Source organism: Pieris brassicae, chromosome 7, assembly GCF_905147105.1.
Source record: "Pieris brassicae chromosome 7, ilPieBrab1.1, whole genome shotgun sequence".
NCBI lineage: Eukaryota > Metazoa > Arthropoda > Insecta > Lepidoptera > Pieridae > Pieris > Pieris brassicae.
In genome coordinates, this window is record NC_059671.1 from 13,498,685 (window position 1) to 13,523,757 (window position 25,073).

The following is a 25,073-nucleotide window of genomic DNA, read 5'->3' on the forward strand; positions in this document are numbered from 1 at the left end:
ACGTGTTTTTAAGTAATGTAAAAATTGAAAGAACTTATTAATTTCATATTCATTTATTATTAAGAAAATACTCAAATAACTTTGATACCAAAGTCACACAAAGTGTATTGTATAAAGTTTGCCATGAGGAAAGGCCCTTCGCTAATGACAATCTCACGTAGGTTGACTGGCAGATTCGATATTAAAGCTAGGGCCACTTTCTGGACGACTGGATCTGTTGAAGTTATTTAAGAAAAGGTTTAATACACATTAATAAAAATCAGTCCTGTAACTTTTTAAATCTACGCTTCCATATGGATTACAAGAACGTTTCTATAATTTTATTTTAAATACCGCAATTTTTATGATTAAAAAAACTTTATCCATAATAGATATATGGTTAACTCTAAGTTAGTTATAGAGCCTAACTCTCTCCAAATAGGGATTACTATAACTATACAATACACGGATGTTGATAGAGGAGGTTTCAAAGATTCAGAATCGACACTTATAGCGAACCATCACTCACACCTAGGACTGATCTACATTTTTAATATGTGGTTGGTGCTTGTAGAAATTACCTCATAGTCATAGTCTACCCACCCCTAAATACATAAAATTTATCCATAGATCTTATACCTCTATGGGCGAAAGTAGTTGGACCGAGTATGAAGGATGACGTTGGATCATTTGAATAGGTGAAGTGTTCGCTTCTGTCGTAACGCAGGTTGTCAATCCGAGGTATTGTTGCTGTCACAATAACTGAACCTGTGGAAAATAATGTTTTAAATACAATAAAACAATTTCTGAAGTATCAAAAGCAATCAATTGTTTCGCGGGAATTCATGGACTATCAGATATACCATTTACGTAAACCACTGAGGCGGTAACGAAATAATTTAAAGTATAATTTTAATGAAATTTTTCATTATAAGTAATATTTAGACGCAGGAGAATTAACACATACTTGCTTATACATTAATAATGGCTTTATCAATTTTGTTTGGCTGTTTCTTTTGTTCTTAATACTTAAATTAAAATTTTAATACTTTCCTGACTACCTTACTGAGATTAGCATAGCCGGAATCCGAAAGAACAGAGTTAAGAGTCACAAGCTCAATATATATATTGTAACTTACTCAATCTGATAATATAATAAGAATTTGTTACAACTGGTTCCTTTGCACGACGGTAGAAAATATTGTAACTGTTATTTGTTTGAAAAACGACGTTACGAAACTCCACTGCAAACACTACTTGATCAGTTTTTCTGTTAACACTGAAATCAAAAATAAATAGGGTAAATTTGTCGAATTACGGCTGCACAGCCCAATCTAATTAGAACAGCTCCAAATTATTTTCTTTCGCTCTTTACGACTTGTATTTTGTACCCCAAGTCATTAAGGAGGCGCATGATTTTGGTCCTCTTAAAAAATCAAAAATTGATAATATTACATGCATTACGTAAAAGGTGAAAGTACGCTGACGCGAGAGTTTCTCGCTTACACGAAATTATTATAATATACAAAATATAATATCTGTATTAGTCAACTTGACTTACTAGAACTCTTCAATTCTTCCGTTCAAACCATTGTATGAAACATCGATTGCACTAAATGTGAAGTTAATTCTCGGAACCTGTTCGGTGGCCTGTGCCCTGTGCAGGGGATCCGGTACGGACCCATAAGTTTTCTTACAGCCTGAGTGATCATGCAACCAATTCCTTATACAGTGATTGTCCAGAGATTTGCATGGCCGTTCTATCTCGTCCTCTAAATATTTAATTTAAATTCGTGAATTTTTAAATAGTGGTTAAAAATGATGGTTTACATCATAATTAAAAAAATAAACATGACTTATTCGAAATGGTTACTTAGATTTTCTATTTTTTTTTTTATAAAATAGGGGGCAAACGGGCAGGAGGCTCACCTGATGTTAAGTGATACCGCCGCCCATGGACACTCTCAATGCCAGAGGGCTCGCGAGTGCGCTATATTATTTCTATTTGTCACATTACCAATTAATTTTAGGTAACGATCATGAGAATCTATATATACCACATACAAAAGACTATCCAGACTATTTATGGTACACAATCGTAACAATTGGTTTCAATTAATAAAAAATAGAAAACAGTTTTTTAACCGGATTAAAGCTATTTGTATTATTATAAACTCATAATTATCACCGTGACCACGCACGCTGTAAAACAATTAAATTATGTAAAATTATTATAAGTTTATAATAATACAAATAGATTTAATCCGGTTAAAAAAGTGTTTTCTTTCAATGTGTAAAAGCTATGTTAACAAAAGACAATACTAATAAAAGATATTCGTTTTTCATCTTGGTATCGTTATACGTTACTAACTAATCTGGTGATTTCTTACAGTCAACACTAATATTAATCTAACTATGAGAAAGTTAAACAAATTCTTCACTTACAAATATATTTTACTGAATTGAAGGTATGGTCCCCTAACATTATAAACTACATTAAGGGGAGAAATTGTTTCCGAAGTCAAACATTTGTAAGGAACTGAAACCTTTATGCCTCCCATCCCATCTTAAAGCAATGTATTATTAATAAAAAACAAAGGAATAAGAAAACCTAACTTCTTACTTGTAGCAGCATACTGTGAGAAAAACACAAACCTCGACTTGGTTAAGCTATCGCGGAATATGCTTAAAAGTTGTATTAAGAAGATCCATAGCGAGCCTGCATCATGAGTTCACCACATTCACACCCTCATGTACATAAACTTTTACATCATCAAACAGAACAGCCGCATTAGGTATTACGTCTTAAATTATTTTTAATCTTTTTTTCCTTTTCTATTTGAAGGATTTTATACGTATTCTGTATTTCATCTTTAGTATAATTATTGATTATATGTAATATATGTTAGCTACAAGAATACGAAAATAATAAGTATGATAACGCGTGGTATCAAGGTTATAATAAGGAATGGCTATAAGGAATAAGGAAGGCTCTATGTAGAGCTTTATAAAACACAATCGAGAAAACAAAATATGGTTTTCTTTCTCTATATAGTTTGTATTCCATTATAGAATAATAATTACCTCCATTATCGATTTGGTTGAGCAAGTTGTCGAAGACCTCCCCAGGCTCTCCCATTACTGGTAAATCTAAAATAATACGGTTATTTTTATAACATTTTATATGAAAACTACCTAGTCCTAGACAATAATATTTGTTCGTGTAATATGTCTCGTGTCGTTAATGCAATGAAATAAAACTGCATTTAATCTTACTGTATATTGCCGAACATGACCAATATACTACTCGTTTTGTTACGTCCAATGTGGATATATTAGATATTTAATTAGAGTATTATTAAAGGTGTCGGTGTAATAAATAATGTTTAACATATTATGTTATAAAGCTTCGATTGAAGTCATATCTTAACGATTCATTAAAATATTGAATATAACTTTATATAAACTGTAGAGATTTTTCTTACAACAAAATAGACAAAATTTCTTACTTCTCAAATCATTTTGTGTATCCTGCGATTTGGCACAAACAAACAAAAAACAAAACACGAGCGACTTCATTTTCCAGCGCATCGAATATAATTCACAATTGTACATTTTACGTTAACTTTATTTATCTATTTGCGTGATTGTAATTACAATTTACCAATTATTTTATAGTATTATTATTTTTACGATTTTTTGCTAATAATACCTAATTAATGAATAATATAGAAAATATATTTTTGTTTCAAGGGTATATATCTTATATATTTAATTAACTAATTGTTTTAATTATAAATATATATAATATAATGTTTTTAGGTTCATTATTTGTGCTCATTTTCGAATGTCTAGTTTTACAGTAAAGATATTAGATATTTTACTAAAATTAAAATAAGATTCTGTAGAAGAACTCGTGAAAAGTTGGCGAACCCTTTTTTCATAAGGTCACAAACTTGAGTTTTCCAACTCTGTTTTAAATTAGCATATTTTAAGTCACCTGCAAAATAAACTTTGTCGGTGTCAATTTCATAATTTTCCCGCTGTTCCGCATTTTGATTAGACGACTTTCAATTATACCTTAATTATTATGGGATTAGAATTATAACTTTTAAATGCTGTATGACTTTGTTTTTTTCTCTTTTACACTGCTGACACGTTACACGTTAATATTTTATATGTTATGCACTCTCACTATATGAAGTTATGATGTTTTACTTCTAACGCGTGTACATACTACTAAAAATCTTGTTATTTTTTTTATTATTCGCCTTATTCTGCGTTTGTAGACGACACTAACATTAACAAAGGTATTTAATACATTGAAAGTTTTATTAGAACGCTTTATCTCGTAATAAAGTTTATTTAAAGATCACAAAAATATTTCTATATATTAAGAAAAAATTCTAATTAAAGAAATGGACATTTTTTATTTGGCTATGCTAACTTCAGGGTGTTTGTGTTGTGTGACAGTGTGCGCGCGCATCGTACAAATTTACTTTCAACATATTTCCCTAACGTGCCAAAAGAAGTATAACTTCAATAATATAAGTGTGAATATATGGAATGAATCGATGATAATAATAAATAATTAAATTTTTTGACTCAAGAAAAGAACGTACCAATTCTTAATAGACGACAAAAAAGCATTTGCAAGCCCTTTGGCGATGTGAGTATATATCTATGCTGGGCGGTAACACATAACATCAGGTAAGCCTCCTGCCCGTTTGCCCTCAATTATATAAAAAACAACAATTGATCATGCCAAATTTTAATATAGTATTAATTATTAAAAATCGTAGAATATATCAGAGTTTAGCAAAACAGATTTGTTTATGAAAAATAAATTACCCCTGTTCTAATTTGATAGATTAGAGCACTTAAGCGGAGCAACATCATCGAGGCTTTTGCGGAGTTTCAGGCTAAATAAATTCAGTTATACACCCTTTTACACTTACACACTAACACATACCCACAACCATTCACACTCTAGTAATTGTTTGCTTAAAATAAACTTTGGATTATATTCAGTCACAGCCTTACCCATACTCACACACCCACAACCACTCATGCTTTTGTTTTATTTAGTTTGTTTCTTTAGCATGGTATGGTAACTTGAAAACATGGAAAATTGACAAAAAAACTTCATTTGTATTTCTTCATTTATCAGTAGTAGATAATGTAGTACAGAAACGTAAATTAAACAAATATGCAATAAATCTAGAACTATATTACATTTTTTTACAAATCCCATTAAGTTCAGAAATAAAAAGTAATGTTTGAAATATTCAAAAGTGAAGTGTGAAAGTTGAGCGTTGTTCGAACGAGCGGATGCGTCGTTATATTAAACTGCGGGGCGCCACACTCAATTTCACGAAAAACTTATAAACCATCCAGTACAGTGATGTATGCCTATGGAGGTGGCATTTATCTATTTAAAACTGACATAACTATAATAATAATAAACGGTTGTAGTGCGTATTTGTTATTATCTGACACAGACTAACGTAGTTGTAGTACAATTATATAGCCTACAGAAAAAAAATGTATTTACAATAGTTATAAGAATGAAAGTGTTTATACTATTATTTATTCATAAATGATACAGTTATTTGGTAACGAATCATACAGACGCCGGTCCCCATATGAGGGACATTTTTTAATACATAAAACTTTGGTAGAAGTTACACTATATAACACTTGTTGACCCGGCGAACTTTGTATCACTCAACATGACAGTTACGAAACCCATTTGACACCGAACATTTTGTATTGAATTTTTTTTCAAGTCAAACCGTTTTCATGTTTCAAGTGTCCGAACAGTACCAAATTTGTTTTATGTTAAGACAAATGTTTAGTAAGTGTTAATGCAATACAAGAAATGACTTTTGCTCTCTATCTCACACTCGTATGTGAAGGAAAACACCTACTGAAAACTGCCATTATTAATACAAACTTTGATGCTTGTTAGGTACAGAAGGCTGAAGAGCAGCATTACGAGAAGAAGTGCCACGAGAGATATATAATGTGAATTTTTATTAAAATACTCAATCTCTAACGACAGTTCTATAATTTAAAGTGAATGATACGATATTTTCAAAAAAAATGTTTATAACAAATATGCTGTTATTTAATAAGATAAATTAATTAACCACGGTATGTTGTCCATACCACCATGCATAGCCAAATTACCAACTCTAACTATGAACTACGTTTGGATATAATCTGAAAGAAATAAGTTATCATATTACCAGAATAATGTAACCGTTCACTTTTTAATAAATTCAATAAAATATGTGACGTATATTACATGTCGAAATACTCAGAAAGATAAGTTTATTATTCCTTTTATTTTACCACGTCCATTGGCAAGAAATGGCGAGAAATGATATTTATTTAGAACAACATAAGCATCAAAGGGCTAATTAACTGAGGGCCAGCGTATTATGATTAAAATAGGAAATGAATTTTCATGTGTCAATTGCAACTTCCACAGAAAGACACTAACAAACTAATAATGTTTGAATAACCTGCATCATGAGCACGCCCCACAAACACACCATCACTTTCATACCTTCACACAACTCAGCCGAAGTTGGTATTACTTAGTTATAAATATTTAATAATTTTTATTGATATTTTCCTCACGCAAATGTTTGCACCAATAAAGGTTCATACATAATATATTATGTATTCTTTGGCTGTACCTATTTATTTCCACGTAATTATTATATCTTAACAGTCACTACTAATGCGATATACACAATAATACCTACACCGATAATCCTACAATTAAAAAATATTGAAAATCCTAACTGGTCTACCTCGATAGAAATTATATTTTTTATTCCTCCAAGTTGGAGTGTCCAAAAGTTGAAACTTCCGCCTATGGTTTTTGCGTGGTACCCATAGATCCAGTCTTTCCATTATATCCAGATTATGGAGCCAACTGTTAGTATCCTGAATAAATACACTGACATAGTAAGCTCCCTTGTGAGGCGAAGCTGGCCATATACCCAGAACAAACAGGGTTGGAATATCTTTAGTAAAGTTGTTTTTTGTTATATATACCTTATGCTTATACCTATAGGAATACGAAATTATTTTTACGCTAGTCTGTATACTGCTAGACTATGTATGTTTAAAATTTTCCCTTCTACCTAAAAATCTTAAAAGCAAAAGTGTTTTTATATTGCGCATCCATCTTTCGTTAACTGGTCTCACAGCTTCAATAGGGGTAACTTTTTGACGTAGTCACGGTAGAGCCTCTTTGTAAAGAGCACTTTTTACAAAAGTTATAGCTTTCGGATTAAATTTTCTTTCTAACGCCATCCTGTTGCGGCTTCTTTATTGAACGCAATATAAACAAATGTATTTTTTATGAATTTTCACTTTAACTTTGTGTTTGCGACACTTCGTGTTGCGCCGTTAAAATAAGTGGGATCTGCTTTATACTTTACATAGATTATTGTGTATAATATGATTTGTGATGAATTTAGATGTCATCTGGTTCATTGATATAAGATATTCTTAATTGAATTTCAATTAAAAAAACAGTTATCAACTGACGTCCAAAACCCGAGGTTTTTTAATGCAAGCTTTTTATTATATCTGGAAATTGTTTAGTTTATGTTCATATTGAAAATAGAATAATAAATAAATAAGATATCTAAAACAGATCAATACCAAAGTGTTAAAAACGCAACCCAGTGACCCTATTTCTATTTCGTGATCTTTTGTTATTTTTCTAATAGGCAAGTATATGATCGGCCTTCTGTGGGTCACGCACGCCATCGGTATAGCATTCATAGCGGATTTCCTTACGATGTTTTCCTTCTCGGTATGAGCGGAAGTTGCGCACATAGACAGAAATTCCACTGGTGCAGGGCAGGGCCCGAACCTTCGACATCAGGCTTGAAAGCCTCTCTCTCACAGACTCTGAAGCCATAAAGCCAACACCAAAGTGTAGGTTTAGATTTTAATATATATTTTAAGATATTGCCTCCGCTACTTTCATTTTATCTTTGAACATTTCTGTGATGGCTTATCATAATGATTCACACGAGTCATCCCATATCATTAAGTCCATTCTGGGCCAGTTAATCGGAATTAATTACTCCGCTAATTACCCCACATTGACTCAAAACAAAGTAGTGCTGCGTCACTGTTTGGCTATTAATTTTGTTTAAGATATTTCAGTTTTTCAAGCTTATGCTATTAAAAATTAAGTAATAAACAATGATTATACCGAAATTTATCGAATCGAATTTAAAGGTGAACTTTTTAAAGAACTAGTCTAGAACTAACTATATGTGCATTTTTTAATAAAAACTTTTCGCTACTCTACTAATTGTAATGAAACAACTTTTAACGGTTTAAAAAATATACGTAATAACAATATGCGGACATTTTTAAAAAAAAACACCGACCACGGGCAAAAAACGCATTTTCTTCGCCCAATCGCCGCCTTCAGAGACACCCACATCTATAACCACATTCCAAAAACAAAATTTTTAGTAACGATTGAAAGCTTTATACATTCACTAACAATCTTAAACGACATCTTTTCAACCTGTTCTATGCTGAAACGGATAATATTCTTATTGTTCAACGAATACTAGTAATATTCTTATAGTTTATTGTTGTTTTGTAGTACCGCTTAATTGTCAAAAGTAAGGGACTAGCTGCACACAACACAGGGACTCAGGGTTATCACCAAAATATCATAAGGATTTTCTTTCATTCTTAGGTCTCTATTACGTCAAATATGAATTGGATTTTGAGGTGACCATGCGCAGAGATTTATATTTATTACAGATTTATGTTTAAGCGACTATATTTAGTCAATCATCAATCACTTTTAAATCTAACATGTCTACTCGAACATGTGGCTAGAACCACACGGTCTAACGACGACGACAATTTAAATCTCTTTAAAATATAGTCAAATTATAGCATTTTTATAACAATTCGACTTATGGTCCTTCAAGGAAAGAACGTACCAATTCTTAAAAGTCCGGCAACGCTTTTGCGAGCCCTCTGGCATCGAGTGTCCATGGGCGGCGGGTATCACTTAACACCTGGTGAGCCTCCGGCCCGATTGCCCCCTGTTTAAAAAAAATTACATAACTCATTTTATTACCTGGAGCCACAGAATAAGAAAATTCGTAAAATCTAAGTTTAAGATCACCTAGAATAGACTACCATAACTGACACTCGACAAATGTAAAATATTTTATAGGACTTCGGGTATGTAAATAAATGTATAATAAAATAAAGGCACATTATTTATATTGCCATATACGTGGGTAACACTGAAAATGTTTAGAACTGGCCAGTTAGAAACATTACTAAACAAAACTTTTTTTGAATTTAAATTTTAGAACTCTTTGGTAACCTAATATAGCATATTGTATTCATTTGTCATTTGTTTTTGTGAATTGGCGGCAAATCTAAAACTCTTGTTACACCTGAAAATGAACCTAACGCGAAAAGATTTTCGGTCAATGATTTATTATAACTTTCGTTGTGGGCTTACTCAACAACAAAGCTATGATAGGCTGTGATTAGCATAGTTTAATGAAGCCCCATCTCGTACCAGTATTTAAAATTGGGTTAACGTGTTTAAGCGTGGACGTAGCAATCTCAATGATGATCCACGTGAGGGACGTCACGGAAGATAACAACAGTGCTGTGCGACGCATGGTAGAGGAAGACAAGTGAGAGACCTATCAGCAGATACGGGCAAGCCTAGGCATTGGTATGACTCAAGTTTAAAAAATATTACACAAACATTTAGAAGTCAGGAAGCTTTGTACCAGTTGGATTCCCCATACTTTAACCGACGACCAGAAACAACTTCGCATCAACTGGTGAATATTTGACAATGGCAGGTCGAAATAATGAGTCATCCGCCATACAGTCTTGACCTGGCGCCCTACGACTTGTATTTATTCCCAAGAACTAAGGATGAAGAATGGTTCCACTGCTTTTCTCAGTGGTTCCATCGAATTCGACGATGTGTAGAGAGGAACGGAGATTACTTCGAAAAATAATAAAAGTATTGGCAACTGTCTACATTAAGCCGTTTTTTCATTTTCTAAACATTTTCAGTGTTACCTAGGTATGTATAGTGTAGAATGTGTTTTTGTAAAAACCGAATTTACTTATGACGAATAGGCTACAAAAGAATTAAATATTGTATTCCGTACAACCAAGCGTGACGAAACACTATTTAACTTATATATAATATATTAAGAATCTACAACAAAAGCAAATAACAACTACATTACGCTTATTTCAATCTTTTCATCAGTTATGTTAACTTACTACTACTACTACTACTAACATGCCTAAGTAATTAAACGGGAACTTTATTCAGGAATACTAGACAAAATATTTCGCCACGAAGATTGAAAAAAATCCTTCATTTGGAGTCTTCGGGCCAAAAAGAAAAAAAACATCTGAATGGGGACAACGTCCTCTACCCGCAGATAATATACTATACGCCATCTGACTTATAAATAATTTAGGCATGTCACACAATTCCTTTCGTAATGGGCGTACCAATTCTTAAAGGCCGGCAACGCACTTGCACACTTGCCCATGGACACCTGAATGGTCAGAACCCATTTGAGTGTCCATGGGCAGCGGTATCAATTAACATCAGTGGAGCCTCCTGCACATTTTCCCAAAATTTTTTATACACAAAAAGCAGCTTTCTGTGACTTTAGCTTCAGATATATAGGTCAGTTTTTATATCATGAAATAGTGTACACTTACATTATTAATAAAAACAAAATCAATCTAATTGCCCTTAACTATCTCTTTCATCTTTTACGCTGTGAAGAAAAGAACTAGCACTGCTTTACTGTATACTAAAGAAGATTAAAGAAATATAAAATCCCATCGCCAGTAATAAAAAAAATTCACATCAGAAATATTGAAAATAATATTTTTTCGACATAAATCTCACCTGTTCGTTTCATTATTTGTCATTTATCGCTAATCCGAAGAGAATAATAACAAAACATTTTTGTCTCTCCCTCAGTCTATCCCTAAGTAAAACAGTTCACAAAATTCCCAACTTAATCTTCAGTAGTGGCATCTAATCTCAGAGCGTAGCACCTTACACGTCTAATCTCCTAATAATTAAAGTATACAATATTAACACTGCCTCTGTTATTCAATGCATGCTTTGGAAGCTTGCGAAATACCCTGGACAGTATTACCTTGTACAGTGTTGTACAAGACTAGAAAAGCCAGTGAAACATATGAAAAATGTTAAAAAGACTTTGTTGGAATATTTTATTGTTTTGAATATAGACCTACAGGCAAAGCATTCCATTCATGACGTATTATATTACAGAAATCACCAATTTTGATAACTTTTACTGAAAACAACATTAACCGTAATTGTATCACATAATTGTGGTTGAAGGTAACCACATAAGAGAGAGTGGAATTTGAATGAACTTTTCACACAACAAACACAGGAATCATACTATTGGCAGCTTTTTATCTCAGTACAAAGTTAGAATTAACCTTACCCAATGTCAATCTGTATACTTTATTAATTGATATTTATATATTATGAGACATCTAAGCTACGGACACTTAACTTAACTTAAACGAAATAAAAAAACGAGCAACGCTACCTTTTAAAGTCAAAGGTAGGGCTATGGTAACATTTACTTTGAAATATCTACGATACATTGTCTCTTGAAATTAATTTTCATACGTTGAATTAGAAGTGTTGACGACTTCCATCCTTAAGGTTGTAGGTTGATCCTGGGCTGTGTCCCAATAGGTATTAACTTAGACCCAAAAAACGTCCACGTCGTCTGTCATGCATAGAAGCCTGATGAAATACCAAATTCTTGCCTATTAAAAAAAAATCATGAAACAGGACCTAAAAGGTTATAGCTCTAATGGTTTTATATGTTAATTATATATTCCTAATATCTATGTCGCAGATTAAACAAAATTGCGTCGTTTAACATTTTTACTTATTTAAACACGGAGGAACGTTCGGCCGGCGCAGGTGCCGAACAGAGAGCGACTCCACACAACGATCGATTCTATGCACTACTGACAAATTGACGTTGACAACTTGATATCTGACAACCTGTAAGGTGTCTATGATATTGCGTGATGTTGCCATTCTAATAAAGAAAAAAATCAATTTTGTTCCATAATCACGGACCTATATTTAGTATCTAATGATAAATCATATTATACACTGCGTACTCGTGGTGCCTACTTCTTTATGTGTCTATTAAACTCAAAGTAATACAAAAAACTATGTGTTTATTATCAGTTAATATACTATTTTCATAATAAGAGCTTCTGTTTATACTACTGAACTATCCAAAGTTTTATTGTGTATATCTACAGTATTTTTAGTTTGTTAAGTTATATTTCTAAGCAAGAAAACTCTATAGCAAAACAAAAGAAGCCAAAACAGTGATGCAAGTGCTGTAGTAAGCAATTTATTAAATAAACAAGGATACAATCTAGTCGTAACACCGACTCGGGTCATTTATTAATATTAGATGATATGCCGTTCCCGCTAACATTACTAGCACCTCTCAAGCGTGCATCTATATAGCCACGTTGTATTTTTGATATAATTTTGAAACTATTCATATATATTAGAATAGAAGACAATATGTAAATAGGTCCAATTCCGCTTATAATTATCACTTTCATTAGTTCTACACCTGGATATATTTGTGACAGGTTTTGGAAGACTGAGAGACGAATGTAAGAAGTTTCATTTTTAAGTAGTAATAAAAGTTAGTAGTTTAAGGCGTGTAAGTTAGTCTATATTCTATAATTATTGTTTGGCATATGTGTGGGCCTGGGTATCCGGAAGCTATCCAGAGTGCTCCCTTCCCTCGGTGAAATATAATGCGCTGGTCCGGCTGTCACGTGTTAGTATAATAAAAAAAGGAATCCAAGAATCGATCACACTAAGACAAGCAATTATCATCAACAGTAGTGTGTACACCAAGCACTGGATCCTTTAATAATGGTAAAAATAAAACGCGGTCTAAAGTAAATGCCCACGCGACAGCGGTTAGTTTTCATTCTTGTGCCATTACGCCGGAACACCACTCTCCATTTCCGGTTCGAGTGTCAAAGTCAAAATCTACAATTGTTATTCTTCTTTGACTGACACCGATTTAGCACAGACAGCATCTATGCTTTAAATGAATAAATAAATATTGAAATAATAATTTAAATAAATAAAATAATTATGATTTGTACTTCTAGTAATTTTGTATTATCTGCAAAATTAATGTGGGCAATGTTCAATATCTCTCTGTATGAACGAGGGGTCATACTCGTCGAGATAAAATATTTAGTCAACACTTTATCTCTGCAAAGAACAGTATATTTTACGATATAAAATCAAGTAAGTTGAAAAAAACTAATTTATATTATTCAAGTTTGTATTTGTGTTTAAATATTTCTTGTACATTAACCAAGCAACAATGATTAACATCATTGTTGCTTGGTTAATGTGTCTGTATTTCACTGGAAATCGTACGGAGGACCTGCGGATAATTTCGGTGCGTTAATCACTAAATTTTCAGTTTTAGTAACCGTCTACCAAAGTTTTTATTAACATATCATAATTTGTATTTGTTTGAATTATATGAACTCATTACATAAAAGAAATCAAATGTTATAAAAAAATGTTAATTATCATTATGGTACATTAAGTTAAAGTGTTTTATAAATCAGGGAGCGAGCCGCAATGTAGGAAATTAAACTGCGGTGTTCACCGGATGACACATCGTTAACCGGAGCGTTAATGCGCATAAAAAATGTACTAGGAAACGATAAATTTAATATATTTTCACGACTTCATCTTATAAGGCTCACATGGCTTTTTAAAACCAGAGGTAAAGACAAAAGCAGATAGCTATAATAGATTTGTCAAGAGGTCAAAAGTACGTTGGCCTAGGTTATCTTAAATAATCTTTTCGAAGACTATAAAATCGTATACATCTAATATATGTTTTTACAATAAACACAGAGAAATAATAATAATTCTAAGCATATGTAATAAATGCCTAACATGTTCTGTAATTAAATTCGAATAATTTCCGTACGACATCGTCCTCGATTCAATCACTCAGGGGTAGATTCAGAGTGACTTAGCACGAACTATGACGCCCATATGACAAATACAATTCGTTTTTATATATTTAAGGCTCGTACCCGAATATCACCCTTAACCCAGATTCGTAAAGCTTAATTTAAAACCACATTGACAAGTTTCTTCCGTCCTGTGATGAAGGTTAGTCGTTTGTTATTTTTTACTCTTGAAGATTGTCACTTCAAAGTGTGAATCGCGCGAACCTCAAACTAACGTATTTATCTGTTTAAGCGCTTCTACACAAAAACATAGTATGCGCTGCCTCAAGCGTAATCAACCAATTGTTTTTTTTAATTTTTTTTGTTAATTTATAACACTCTACTCCCCTGCCATATTGTCCAGCAACTTTTTATACCACATTTTTTCCAAAAATAAAAACAATATACATTATCAACCAATTGTTGCATGAAGTGACTTCGCAAGTGAAATCCATAGCACAGATTTCCAGAATAAGAAGTTCATTAAAAATAAATGAAATTGAAGCTTTACGATATTCGCGTCTTTAGTAAAATCTACTTCTAGAAGTGGTATGTTGTGCTTAGTCCGAATTCAAAGTAAAGCTTGTACTGGGGCTGTTTGAATTTTAAAAATAATAGGCAGTAACTAAGTTTTCCTTTGCTATTGTTCATAAACAAATTATTATATACAAAGTACATACCAAAATTTAATAATTTATATTTCAATAGCATATATAAATCGAACACAAGAGTAATAATGTGGAGTTTAATACCATTAAGGCGGTCTTTGGGACCGGGCGAGCGATAAACAAGCGATGACAATGCACGGGAAAATCCACTCAACTAAATTAACTCGCTACTTGTTACTGCAATAGGCTGCCTGTTACACCGTCGCGTTATCGTTCTATTTATTGAATAATTGCGGAGTTTGTGGTGTGATTAAAAAGTATATTACATTTGTAATATTTTTAATAAACTGGCAGAAGACAAAAGGGCTGAAGGCTCACCTAATGCAAAAGTTACATTGTCGCCCATAATCACTAACACTGCCAGAAGGATCACGAGTACGTTGCCGGTCTGTTACGAGTTCTTATGGGGCTATAAGTCATATTGATTCGGAAATACTTTGATGACGCTTCCACATAGTGGTACGCAGTACAAAGTAATATAGGAAGTACTCAGTTGTAGGGACACCGTATGTCGAGGTGTATTTAGCAAAAGAATGGTGGAAATCAGATCCGAATTCTTATGCCTAATTAATTAATTATCTATCGACCGAATTAATTATCCTTCGATATTAATTATCGACCACTTACTTTAGAAAATAAATGGCAGACATCGTAAAGGTTCTGGGAAATTCTATGTTGAACTTATTTATAACTAACAAGGAAAGATTGGTACCGAATAAATTCACAAACACATTCACATCAAATTTTAAATTATCCGTGGCTAACATTCATTTCCAAAATATTAAAAGAAATGTAAAGCTATGCGAATTCGAGTCAGGCTAGTAGATAAATAGATTAAGTAACCGCCAACCCTTTGTGAACAATTCTAAGTCCCGCAAATGCATTAAATGCGCTAAATCCAATAATGGGCATTGCATATCGTTCGAAATAAGACGTTTGTATGATATCTTTCTTATCTGCAACACACATATATACAGTATTTACAATATTTTTAACCTACATAGTAATAATAATTATTAAAACAAGGACCAAACTTTTTAAATTTGTTTTAATTTCTATTTATAGATTTTAATAATCATTATAATTTTCTCTTCTTCTACAATTTGATAACTAACAGGTTAACAATAACTCATTACGAATAAAGGCTACCATTCGGTGTGACATGAAGTCAGACAATTTTATTTGTGTTTCGTATAGGGAATCCGATACCGAACCATCGCTCAATGAACCCCCGTAGAACCAACAAATGTATTGGATTGCTTGGAAAAATTTCAAATGTACCTATTTGAATTAACGACCTTGTATGGCGCCATTAAAATATTTAAACCTTACCAATTATATTCGATATTAGAAATATTATTCTACATTTAAGAGTCGAAACTCACTCCAGAACAGCTCCGTTTAAAATTAGGACGACATACTGACGATGTGTGCTTTCTGCTCCAAATTCGTATTATCTGAATTAATTAATAATTTATTTTATTCCTGTAGGATGATATTTCTTCTTAATATAATTAACGGTCTTTACTTAGTCATATAGGCAAAGATACGTTATTATGGCTGTTTAGAATATTAACAAAGATATAACAAACATTTATATTGCGTCACTGCATTTTACCTATTTAGTCACTCGTAAAATATAAATACGATAATACGTAAGACTCTTGGCAATGTCTTGAGAACAAAGTAACTTCGGAGGGGAATGGCGCCAGTTTGACTAGACGATCTGTCTGCTGTTACGCCCTGATTTTTATGTCCATTTTATAATAACGTTGACTTGTGTTTTAGAGAAATATCAATGTTGTCACAATCAATGTATTTACTATTTTTTATTTTATTGCTAAAAGCTTGCCAACGCTCGGCACACTGATACATTGGTGAAATAAACACAAAATACAATTTTAATGTGACAAGCACTTAAAGGCAAACATGACATACACGTAGAGATCATTAAAATATTAAATAAAACAAACATTAAACAATAATCGATTTTAAAGTGTGAGGGGAGCAATTATAGATATCGAGACCTAGCTCGTTTATCAGAATGCTTAATCTGGATATCGGTGAGCTTTGACCAAAACGCGTTCTACGGAATCTTCTTATTATGTGTATATTCAACTTTAGTTTAATAACAAAAAAAAAATACTTTTTATAGAACGTAAACTTTTAAATTAAAGTCAACGGTAACTTAAGTTTAAAGATTGACATTGTTTTTTTTTAATTTTAAATTAAATTAGTATGTTCAATCAAATACTGAAAGCCACCTTTCACAGTCATTGAAAATTAAATTATCGCACATCAAGGCGGAATACCATCCTTATCACCTCGACGTCCGTCGTATCACAACTGAGTGTTTCTTAAGGCAGGTTTTGGTGGGTACCATCGCTATATGGAGCCGGCTTCCCACTGAAGTATTTCCGAACCAATTCGACTTAGAGTCCTTCAATAAAAAATCGTACCAATTCTTAAAAGGTCTACAACGCGCGAGGCTTCTGGCAATATGAGTATCCATGGGCATCGGTATCACTTAACATCAGGTGAACCTCCTTCCCGTTTGCCTCCTATTACATAAAAAAATGCGTCTATCATTAGAAGTAAGTTACCTTGAATTGAATGCGACTGTCTCATTGTATTCTACATATTTAGAATGCTCTTTTTCCCTCATTGCAACCCCTCTTCCAGTGTAAAATAACCATTGTCTATGAGCTATAAGTTCTGACTTATTTACATAGATAATTTACGGGCCACAGTCCCCTTTACAGTACAGAGGCTGTTTCAGCGCTGAGGAATCAGTCAACCACGTAGTGTTTTAATGTGTGGCTATGGCTTCCCAACTATCAGAAATCCGGAGCGTAAGGTCTTTCTGAGCTTCTGGAAGGAACTAGGCTGGCTTAATTAGACAACAGACCAAATGGGCGGAAACTATGTTCACACTACATACATACAATACATGTATAGGTTAGGCAAATATCCTGACCTCACTAATATACATTAGCCACGTGTTTTAAAAATTAATTATTACCATTTAAGGTGTGTTTATCACACCTTAAATGGTAATAATTAATGTAGCTGTTTTTGTTTTCACCGTTCCCGTCTGATTTTGAGAGATAAGTTAAATTTTATCATATAATATGTGTTAGAACAAAATAAGCTTAAATAAAAAGCCTTTGTACATCTATGATTTCCTTTGGGCAATTTCGCCTTGTAGCAAAGTCAACTCCCCTATACGCCGCAACCGTTATAGTTGAGAAAATAAACAGATGCCCGCCCAAAAGACACTTCCGTTATGGCGCCCGCCAGTCTGCCGGCACTTGGTTAGGGGAGCCAATATTATTGATAAACTGGCTTTTGCTGTATAAGTTTCGCAAAGTATGAACCATAAATAATAAAATATATCTATGTAAAATCTGTATGGAAGTTAGCTTATGACCTAGACTTTGTTTTCGTGAGTATACATTTCATTTATAGATTAATGTAGAACTTTAACTAACGAGTTCGGAAATTAACTAATGTAAAATTGACATTACATGTTTTTTCATTAAAAAACTTACACAAATGCATTATTCTAAACGCAAACATTATCATTTAACACTTTGTCAAACATGGTCTTACGAGACGTGGAGTAAAGATCTATACCTAGACCAGGCTTTAACATGTAAATGTACGATGCGTTTTATTTGCTTTTTTAGACGAAGATAATTACTTCTTTGGTATTATTAGGAAGTTTATTAAACGTGATTAATGTTAAACTTCGATTTGTTAGTCTGTACAAGTTTTATTGTCCTTTTATTAATTTAGTTCGATTAACTAATAAGCGAATATCTCGCAACAATTTTTCTCAATAGATGATTTTAAAGCAAACGCCAGCCGATTAATAACGAAGTTGGTTAAGGAATTACGCGATATTAATAAATAAGAAAACAATTTTAACTTAACATCCGGTCAGGATCAGCCTCCTGCCCCTATCCTAATAATAATGTTGTGTTTTTTAATATTTGTTACCTTTATATATGAAAACTTATTAGTTTACTTATTAGAGCAGTGTTGGCCTAGTGGCTTCAACGTGCGACTTTCATCCCTGAGGTCGTAAGTTCGATCCCCAGCTGTGAACCAATGGATCTTCTTTCTATGTGGTCATTTAACACTCGCTCGAACGGTGAAGGAAAACATCGTGAGGAAACCGAATTGCTGTAGACCCAAAAAGTCGACGGCGTGCGTCAGGCACAGAAGGCTGATCACCTACTTGCCTATTAGATTAACAAATGATCATGAAACAGATACAGAAATCTGAGGCCCAGACCTAAAAAGCTTGTAGCGCCATTGATTTTTTTTTACTTATTAGTTACATAATATACTATAAGCATTATGGTTCGAATTTGTACATTTTGTTTTTTTTCTTGGAGATGCGGCTAAAAATAAATATATTCTCGACAATTCAATTGTCTTTCATACTAAAAAGTAACCCTGATAGGAGATTTCCCATAAACCGTACGCAATCGTCTCGAGATAACTGTAATGATCCCTAATTACTGTTTCTTGTACGCGAGATAAATCTCGGTTTTGTTAATCGGATTTCCCCTTTGATAAGTTTTAGGGAAGTAGGTACTCATGTATTTGTTTACTTAATTTTGCTAAATAATTCAAAGTACTGTGAAATTGTTATTGTTAAGAAGTTTTAATTGCAAAGGTGTACTTAAAATTTTTGATAATTTTTATCATAATATTGTTGTAATTTTGGGTAGACGAATAAAAATATGAGATCGGAAGTATTTGCGCGGTTATAATTAGTAAAAGAAATGTATTTATTTAAATAATAAAATAATAGCATCCGGAAACAAAACAAAAAAAGCACACATCACATCACACCTTTAAGAGGTAAAACGGTATGCTTTCTACTATTAGTAAGTAACAAAATACTAAAAATATCTTTATACTTAATAGAGATTGCGCGGTGGCTTGAATAAGTCAATATTTCCAACAATTATTGTTATTTTCAATCAATTTACACAAATCCTTGATAACATAAATTAAACCTGAAGTATTTCCGAACCAATACGATTTAGGTTCCTTCATGAAAAGGTCGTACCAATTCTTAAAAGGCCAGAAACGCACTAGCGAGTTCACTTAACATCATATGAGCTTCTTGTAACATTAAAAACATAATATACCTAAACCGTCATGAATCACTGTATTAATAGCCGTGCAGTTTTAAATTTCAATGTCAGAGGACTAAAAATATTATCAAAGCTCGACCTTAACCGTATCTAAATAACTTTTAATCAGCCCTTGTAAACAACAGTATGTAACAGTTAATAGATATCTAGTAACATAAACAAGGATCGCGTGCCTGTCCACAATTACCAGCCTGCTAATATTTATCTTCCTTGAAAGCCTTGCAACTTTACTAATTTAAACCATTTCAATTTAAAACTAAGAAAATATTTTGCATTATATTTGAAGTTGTTAAGACTCTCATCCCTGTGGTTGTAGGTTTGATCCCCAGCTGTACAACAACATTTGCTCGAACGGTGAAGGGAAACATCGTGAGGTAATCATATAACCAAAAAGTCGACTCAGTGTGTCAGACACAGGAGGAGGAGAAAATTATCTTGATACATATTTAGAAATCTGTGGCCCAGAACTAAAGAGTTTGTAGCGCCACTGATTTTTTAAAATTAACATTATTGTATTTATGTGAAGCATTGAGAAATTCATAATCAAAACATTTATAAAAAGAGTTTGATAACACAAAACTCTATCATTTAAATTTTATAACCTAACAGTTATACTCTATACTATAAAGGGAAGTCTAACCACTGACTGACCCAGTGGACAAGAAGTTGTAACTGTTATAACATTTGAGGTTGGAATAATTTTGTTAGAAAATATCATAGAAAATATCGTAGTGTCATTTGGTAATCTGGGACTAATATATCAAATCTATATTAAAGATACATAGTCGTAGTAATCACCTCTATGACCCAAATATGGTTATGGCAGCCATTCCGCTGTCACTACGACCCAAAGTGAGTCGTCGAGTGAGAGAAAATCCAATATTTTTGAAAAATTATTCTTTACTCCAGCTTTGACTTTCTTCCCATTGAAATAAAAACTCTTGATCTGTGGTGTTCAAGATTTAAATAGCACCAATGACACCAGAGCTGATGCTTTGTTCGCAAACTTTTTAAATTTGTTTTAATTTTCTACTTCTCAATTTTTAATTATTATTATTACTATGTAAGTTACCAAAATAATGGATTTAAAAATGAATGTGTAGTAGTAGAAATTGGATTTTACTTGAGTATGTGGCTGGTGCTCTTCGCTACAGCAGGCAAAGAGTGTTGCGTTATCGGTAGCAACCAAAGAAACTCTTTTCTACGGAAGTTCACAAAGCAAGTCCAGTCTTCTACATTATCTATTTCACAATATACTATATATACAAGTAAAGATGCGATGAAAACATGCGATGCATACAATTACGGCGATGATGCCAGCCAGCCAGCCAGCTAGTGGATAGACTGGCTTAGGAGCCTCCCATTAGGTCGGAGGAAGAGCTCAACTTTTTCCTTGACTAAAAGTTTATTAGGTAATTGTAGTTAACTAAACCAATCCCCTCGCAATTTTTTTCCAGGTCACCAATGCGGTTTGAAGCGTGACCTTCAGCTTCACTATGAGCCAATGGTTGCTCATCCTCACTATTATATTCATCAATGTCAAAGGTAGGTCCATTATTATTATCTTGTCAATATATTGCTACCTTTATATAACGTCTCCGCTTAATAAATGGAAATTTAACGAGATTGATAGTGTACTTAAACATAAGATACCTAGATTAATATTATCTTAACAATAGCCTTTTACAAGTCATATAATACTTTTTTACGACTAATATATACAACAAGAAATTATTAAAATGAGGCATCCGATACACCGGCATAAACCTTCAAGGTTTTAATCAACCTTTCTTTAGGTAATTCAATTAAAATATTATATTTTGCTACGATCGAGAAATGTTGTTAAGCAAAGAATTGAAACTTTCCCATCATGCAATTCAAACACACAAAAAACATTCGAATGCCATTAAATTATCTATTTTCAGATATATCAGGCAGCTGGGAGGAATGGTGGACCTATGATGGCATATCAGGTAATATATGCAGACCAACTTCCTGTATATTAAGATCATTTATACAATAAATAAATATAACTTATTTCAATAAGCGTACGCGGCACGGAACGTCTGTAAAATTTGTCTTGACATCGAAACTATATACCAATGGCACTAGGCACTTTTTAGGCCTCAGATTTCTGTATCGGTTCCGTGATTATTTCTAATAGCAAGTAGATGATGACTGTGCCTGACACTGGCGTAGACTTGTTTTTCGTCTAAGGCTTTCCGGTTTCCCTTAACCGTAAGAGCGAGTTTTATATGCGCACACAGGCAGAAAAACTACAGCCGAGGATTGAGTCTCAGGGATGAGAGTCGTAAGTCAAAAATCATTTATTCATATAGGTAACACTTATGTATGTACACTTATGAACGTCAAATAAAATACATTAAATGCTTCAAATTTTACATTTACTGCCAGAAACACTAGGCCAATAGAAAGTATAGTAGATAGTAGCTAATAGAAAAATAATAGAATATGAATAATGTATGCTCTGACAATCCTATTTAATACTTTATGTATTATTTTCTGGTCTAGTACTATTGTTACTTTTCCAACTAAAGAGCAAAGGCTCTATTGAATAATCACGTTAAAATTGTTTCTGTTAAGAAGTATATAACGCCAAATGCTGCTCCGACCTCCGCTTCTATTTTTCATCATCTACGATTTAATTACACAATATAGTAAAGTGTTGCAACTTTGGCCCATATTAAAAAGTAATAAAAAATTATGATAAAAGTAGGAATGATAAAAAACTCACATAAAATTACTCAACCTAACTTTTATACAAGAAATTTTAGTTAATAAAAATGCAAGTTAAATTCAATATGTTAGTTTTTGGAAGAAAAAAATGTGGTTTTGCCTCAAAAACTTGATTATCTAAGAACATTTTGACAATTACATTAAGTCTAAAAGTGGGACAGTATCACATTATAATACTGTGATAAAACTAATGTTGAATGATAAAATCTTAATGACAGTTACGCCCTCTATTCGATGGAATTGTTTGAATTATTAAACGATCCATTCTTTGAGGTTATTTTGATAGTGTTTTGAATCATATTTTATATTGAAGGTTCTTTGTGGGTTAGGATTTATCTTGAAGATTTAAATTATAATCTTTTGTACAATTATGTTTTGTTAAATTGATAACATTAGAGGCGTGATTACAGGAATCCATGTAATTTTATAATTTAAGACCTAAAATAATATATACAAGCTTACAGACACTCCTATAATATACAAGTACAGATAGAACTCATTACATATGTGGACATAATACATTATATAAATTCCATTTAAGTATATTCAGTATTAATTATTTATTTGATTCCCGGCAGATATTACAATCAAATTAATTATTAGCAACTGAATCGTCAGTTCATTGATAGTTGTGGTGAAGTAGTAGAAGTAGACCTTTGATATACAACTAGAGTTTGAACCTACGACGACAGGGAAAGTCGTTCGTTGAAGCCACTAAGCCAATAAAAAAGAACAGCATCCTTCTCGCGTTCCAACATCAGTAGAACATTCTTAGGTCCATAATGAAAAATGGCAACAAATCCAAGCGTAATGACCGTTTCGGATAATGACTTCCGATGCCCGAGTACACCCTAATGTTATACGGGCGAATGCACTGATGGGACGAAGTTAATTCAGTGATACCATAGTCGGATTTGAATAACGATTAATATGAAACTAGGTATAGGCAGAAAGTAGGATTTCATAGTTCGTTATTTACCTATAAAGTTGGTTTTTAGTTCTTAGTTATTTAGAAATATTATCTTATAAGTATTATATGTTCGATACTCAAAATGTATAGTACCATTGGATATAATCTATGGGCTTGTTCGGATTAATACCTGCAACTGAGTTTCATCATCCTACGTCAACCAGTGGAATCAGCTGCCCACTGAAGTATTTCCGAACCAATTCGACTTAGGGTTCATCAAGAAAAGAGCGTACAAATTCTTAAAAGGCCGGCAACGCACTTACGAGCCTTCTGCCATATCACTTAACACAAAACCAGCCTCCCAATAACTAAATTGAAGTAAGAAACCAACAATGACGTTAATAACAGTGGTATTAATCAACCGTGGAAACAAAGGACGCCGATATTTGTCATATCAGCTAATTCTTTGCATAAATAGCCCATTTTTAAAGAATTTAATGAGATTAATTTTATGCCATAATCACAACATTAATAAATTATTGTTTAAGAATTAATACTTAATGAAGAGATTAAAACCTAATATTTACGACCTAAAATTATTAATTTCTTATACGCAGTCAATGCATTGCATTAGCGGACTTGACACGTCAGCGGTTTCCACGTATTGTAAAGACCCAAGGTCGCAGTATTGAACCTTGGGGGCTTGAACCATGAGCTCTTATTGCGAGCCTACAACTGAGATGCATCGCTAATTCGTACCATGACATCGAAAAAACGAGACAGTTTAGGTTTCCACGTGACCTTAGCGGTAATCAGATTTCGTTCGTTCAATTTGTATGAAGATTCCCACCGTGACCGCTCGGCTGAAATTTGACAGTTGCGCGTTCCAACTATGACAGAATAAGCGATTCTAAAAAAGTTACTTTTTGTCCAACTTTTTTGTGTCGAACATGTCCTAATATTTAGAACATATTAAATTCTATATTTTAATTGTACTTGTTAATAACGTTAAAAATATAATAAGATATTATCTTATTTAGGCAAAAACAATATTGTATATTTCGGATATTTTGGGGCATTTTGAGTTTAGAAAGTGTAATTATAAAAATATCGACGGAGATAAGGAACAAGACGGCAATTCCCCTCTTTCGACTTAGAAGATGTCGAGTTTAGAATTGGCTATATATAGTACATATATATAGCCATATATGTACTATATATATAATAATAATATAATATTTATTTTTTTAATTAGGCAGGTTTAACAAAATCATAATTCCCCAATATATAATATTTTATTTTAAACCAGCTCCCGCCCGCGTTGGTCTCGTGTATTTTACCAAATTCTCTTGCAACTTCTTATTGACACACCTTTATAAGGATTCTGTGTTATAGGTAAATACTGCCGCCTGGTTCTTCGTTTTACAATGAATAAGA

General features: G+C 32.8%; 2 protein-coding genes across 4 annotated transcripts in view; one reads left to right on the forward strand and one right to left on the reverse strand.

Annotated features, from left to right (window-relative positions):
* LOC123711996 (carbonic anhydrase-related protein 10) overlaps positions 1-25,073 on the forward strand; it is a 53,994-nt gene that overhangs the window by 12,398 nt on the left and 16,523 nt on the right. For 2 of the 3 annotated variants that reach the window (XM_045664895.1, XM_045664897.1), the window contains exons 1-3: positions 13,312-13,399; positions 21,427-21,514; positions 21,895-21,942. In XM_045664895.1, the coding sequence (XP_045520851.1) occupies positions 21,466-21,514; positions 21,895-21,942 (97 nt within the window). In that variant the 5' untranslated portion in view covers positions 13,312-13,399; positions 21,427-21,465. Of the gene's footprint in view, positions 1-13,311; positions 13,400-21,426; positions 21,515-21,894; positions 21,943-25,073 lie in introns of those variants that run through there. The other variant, XM_045664896.1, reaches the window with a different exon arrangement.
* On the reverse strand, positions 72-3,069 carry LOC123712254. The gene is made up of 4 exons (XM_045665262.1): positions 3,064-3,069; positions 1,541-1,617; positions 1,119-1,258; positions 72-214 (listed from the first exon to the last, which is right to left on the reverse strand). Exons 1-4 carry the CDS (start codon positions 3,067-3,069, stop codon positions 72-74), a joined length of 366 nt encoding a protein of 121 aa, XP_045521218.1.